This window comes from Octodon degus, unplaced genomic scaffold (genome assembly GCF_000260255.1).
Source record: "Octodon degus isolate 3935 unplaced genomic scaffold, OctDeg1.0 scaffold00067, whole genome shotgun sequence".
In the NCBI taxonomy this organism is placed as follows: Eukaryota; Metazoa; Chordata; class Mammalia; order Rodentia; family Octodontidae; genus Octodon; species Octodon degus.
In genome coordinates, this window is record NW_004524643.1 from 2,357,810 (window position 1) to 2,361,881 (window position 4,072).

General features: G+C 42.6%; 1 protein-coding gene across 1 annotated transcript in view; it reads left to right on the top strand.

The window, feature by feature from the left end:
• Wee1 (WEE1 G2 checkpoint kinase) overlaps positions 1 to 4,072 on the top strand; it is a 22,341-nt gene that overhangs the window by 5,594 nt on the left and 12,675 nt on the right. Inside the window, exon 5 of the mRNA XM_004634940.2 lies at positions 2,955 to 3,101. Within this exon, the coding sequence (XP_004634997.1) occupies positions 2,955 to 3,101 (147 nt within the window). The remainder of the gene's footprint in view (positions 1 to 2,954; positions 3,102 to 4,072) is intronic.

The window sequence follows — 4,072 nt, forward strand, 5'->3', positions numbered from 1 at the left end:
TTTTTGCAAAGCCAGGGATTGAACTCAAGCCCTTGCACTTGACAGGGAAGCGCTTATTCCACTGAGCCATCTCCCTGGCCCCCTTTTATTACTTTTTCTTTTTTGTGGAACCGGGGATTGAACTCAGGCCCTTGGCGCTTGCCAGGCAAGCATTTATTCTTCTGAGCTATCCCCCTGGCTCTGGCCTTTGTGCTTTGTACTACATAGTATGACCTTGTTTTCAAGAAACACTCCCCCCCCAAGAAACGTTTAAAGTTTGCTGCTTTAAAGTATTGGGGGGGGGATGGCTCAGTAGAATAAAGGGCCTGAGTTCAGTCTCCGGTTCCGCAAAAAATAAAAAAAGTAATGTCTTATATTGGCTAATATATAAGGGGGCCGGAGATATAGCTCAGTGGCATAAGCGCCTGCCTGGCAAGTGCAAGGTCCTGAGTTCAATCCCTGATACTGCCAAAAAAAGAAAGACATTTATTTGGCTTATGGTTTTGGAGGCTGCAAACTTATTAGGCCCCATCTCACAGTGTTGTGTCTCTCTCATACATAAGCTTTGTTGTTTTTTTTTTGTTTTTTTGTTTTTTTTTTTGAGGAGCCAGGGATTGAACTCAGGCCCTTGCACTTGCCAGGCAAGCACTTACTCAACTGAGCTGTCTCCCCTGCCCCTTCATATATGAACTTTGAATGATACCATAGCCTAGATGGTTGTTTAGTGGATTTTTTTTTTTTTTTTTGTATTTTAGGGAAGGGTCTACAGTAGGGTGTTCAGGGTGAGTCTCACTACTAGATCGACTCATAGTGCTCAGTCTATTTACAGCCTCCCAAGAGCTGGGATTACAGGCAGGCCACCATGCCCAGTCTCAATTGCCAATTGCCTCTCAGCTTGCCCCAGGGGTGGGGTGGGGTGGGGCTGACAGTGGCATGAGATTGAACCCCCTGTGTCTGCTAGCAGGGATTTAATCCTCTGTGCTATTTGCCTGGCTCGTAGTGGATTCTCACTATATCTAACTTTCTCCTTTTCTTGGGGCAATAAAATAGTCAACACTAAGGGACATGCCAGCTGTTACTAAATTTTATTATGAGACAAAATCCAGGTAACTTGCCTCCTTGATAGCCTTGAACCTGTGATACTCTTAAATTTATTTTTATATTTATTTATTTTTTGGCGGGACCAGGGATTGAACTCAGGCCCTTGCGCTTGCCAGGGAAGCCATCTCCCCAGCCCCTAGCAACTTTTTTTTTTTTGCGGAACTGGGGATTGAACTCAGGCCCTTGTGCTTGCCAGGGAAGCGCAAATTCCACTGAGCCACCTCCCTAGCCCCTGCAACTCTTGAGACAGTGTCCCTATGCAGTTGAGCCTGGGTAAGTATCGGGATTACAGGTATGTGCCACCATGCTTGGCTTAACAACTCATTTCTTAGGATGCAAAGTATAAACTTACAGTTGGTTCTGACTAGTTTTCTTTTTCCTTTCCAGTGGAAATGAAATCCAGAGTCGTCTTTTTTTTTTTTTTTGCGGAACCGGGGATTGAACTCAGGCCCTTGTGCTTGCCAGAGAAGTGCAAGTTTTTAAAGAAAAGAGTCTGGCTGTGTAGTACAGAATGGCCTTGGCCTTGGGCCGGGGAGATGGCTCAGTAGGATAAGTGCTTCCCTGGCAAGCACAAGGGCCTGAGTTCAATCCTTGGTTCCGCCAAAAACAAAACTCATTGAAAAGGGCTGTCAAGATATCTCAGTGGTCAGGTGTCTGCTTAGGCAAGCGCATGGGGACTGTGATTCAATTCCTGGTACCATGTGGCGTACCAGCCCTGCCCCCAGAACTGAGTGAGCTGACCACTAAATAAATGAATAAATAAATAAAATAAATACACTCATTGAAAAGAATACAAAAAGAAAAAAGAAAAGAATACATAAGTAGGGGGCCAGGGTTATCTCAGTGATACAGCATCTGCCCAGGAAGCGTAAGGTTCGAAGTTTGATTTTTTTTTTTTTTTTTTTTTTTTTTGCGGAACCGGGGCTAAGTTTGATTCTTTCTTTATTTTCCCCCGGTACCGGGGATTGAACTCAGGCCCTTGTACTTGCCAGGGAAGCACTTATTCTACTGAGCCATCTCCCCAGCCCCTAAGTTTGATTCTTGACACACACACAAAACGAACATGCAAGGATGGGTGTAGTGGTGGCTTGCACATACAGTCCAGCACTTGGAAGGCTATGGCAGGTAGAACACAAGTTTGAGATCAGCTAGCCTTTATATTATAGCAAGACTGCTGGGGAGATAGCTCAAGGGCATAAGCGCCTGCCTGGGCAAGCCTAAGGTCCTGAGTTCAATCCCCAGTACCACCAAAAAAAAAAGTTATAGCAAGACTGTTTCCAAAAACAATGAAAGACCTCATGCTCTATTTCTTTTCATTCCTTCCCTTTTTTTTTTTTTTTTTTTGGTACCAAGGATCAAACTCTATATTTGCGTTTGCCAGGCAGGTGCTTATGCTGTTGAGCTATCTCCCTGGCCCTAGCTTGTGCTCTCTGTAATGCCAGCAGTCTAAAAAGATGAGGCAGGAGGATCAAAGGTTTAAGCTGGGGACTGGGCAACCTAGTGACACAGCAAAGGATTTAGTGAGACCCTGTCTTAAAAGAAAACTGATGGTACAGCTCATGCAAAGGCCTTGGGTTTAGTCTTCAGTATGACACTCCTCCTCCCCCCTAAATACATAAGAAACTGGTAATATTAATGTATAGTGATCTGGGAAGAGCACCAGGTAAGTTGTTGGGTTTTAAGGGTGAGAGATTTTCTTTTAAAGTTGTATTTTGATCCTTATGAATGTATAAGTGTTAAGAGCATAAATGAACATTTGATTTCACAAACAGGTTGGGAGTTTCTATAAATTGTCACTTTCTTTCTTGAGATATTCAATAGAGAAGAGTAAGTCTTTCAGAAACAACAAAAGTAATTTTCATTGTTTTTGTTAGGTGGAAGTTTAGCTGATGCTATAAGTGAAAACTACAGAATCATGAGTTACTTTAAAGAACTAGAGTTGAAGGATCTTCTTTTGCAAGTTGGCCGGGGTTTAAGATACATTCATTCAATGTCTTTGGTTCACATGGATATAAAACCTAGTAAGTATTACAAATCCTCTGATCTGTGTTCTTCAGGGTTATACAGAGTAAGTCACCTTATTATAGCAATGCTTTTCTGGGAAGCTGCAAGGTCCTAAGTTTGATCTCCAGTACCAATTTTTTTTTTAAAGTTGTTTTAAAGTCTTTGACCCACTGACCAGAATTGTTTTATGCTTTCCATTTGTCTCTTATTTGCCCCCAAAAGTTGACATAACAAACGCTGGGAATTTCTTTGCTGTTTTATAGCACCTAAACAGTTCTAAAGTAGAACTCTGATAGACTGAGAGACTAAAGTAGACCATATTAAAAATTTCCCTTGTTAACTCAAATCTTTAGTTTTTATTTATTTATTTATTTTTATTTTTATTTTTTTTTTAAATTTTTATTTATGTGTGTGTGTGTGTGTGTGTGTGTGGCCAGCTCAACCCACCTGGGGGCGGGGCTGGCTGGCATGTGGTGCTGGGGGATCAAACACGTGGTCCCTGTGCTTTGCCAAGCTTGTTCTAAGTAGGTGCTTTAGACCACTGAGCCATCTCACCAGCCCTTTAGTTTTTATTTTTTAATTTATTTATTTTGCTGGCTTAGCCCACTCTGAGGGCAGGGCTGGCATGGTATGTGGTACCAAGGATGGAACTGCAGCCCCCTTCGCCAGCCCCAGTGTTTGTTTTGTGTTTTGGTACTTTATGCTGGTCTTCGTAGCCAGACTGGCCTTGAATTGCCGTAGGCTCCTGGTTGCTGGGATTACTAGGCATATGCCAGCGCACCTATTGCTATTTTAAATTGTGTGTGTGTGTGTGGTACCAGGGGATTGAACTCAGGACCCTGTGCTTGCCAGGCAGGCGCTTATTCTACTGAGCTATCTCCCTGGGCCCAAATTTTTATTATTATTTTTTTAAATTTGGGAACAGTATCTTGCCAGGTCTCTAAATTGCCTGGTCTAGGCTCAAACTCTGTCTTTTTTTTTTTTTTTT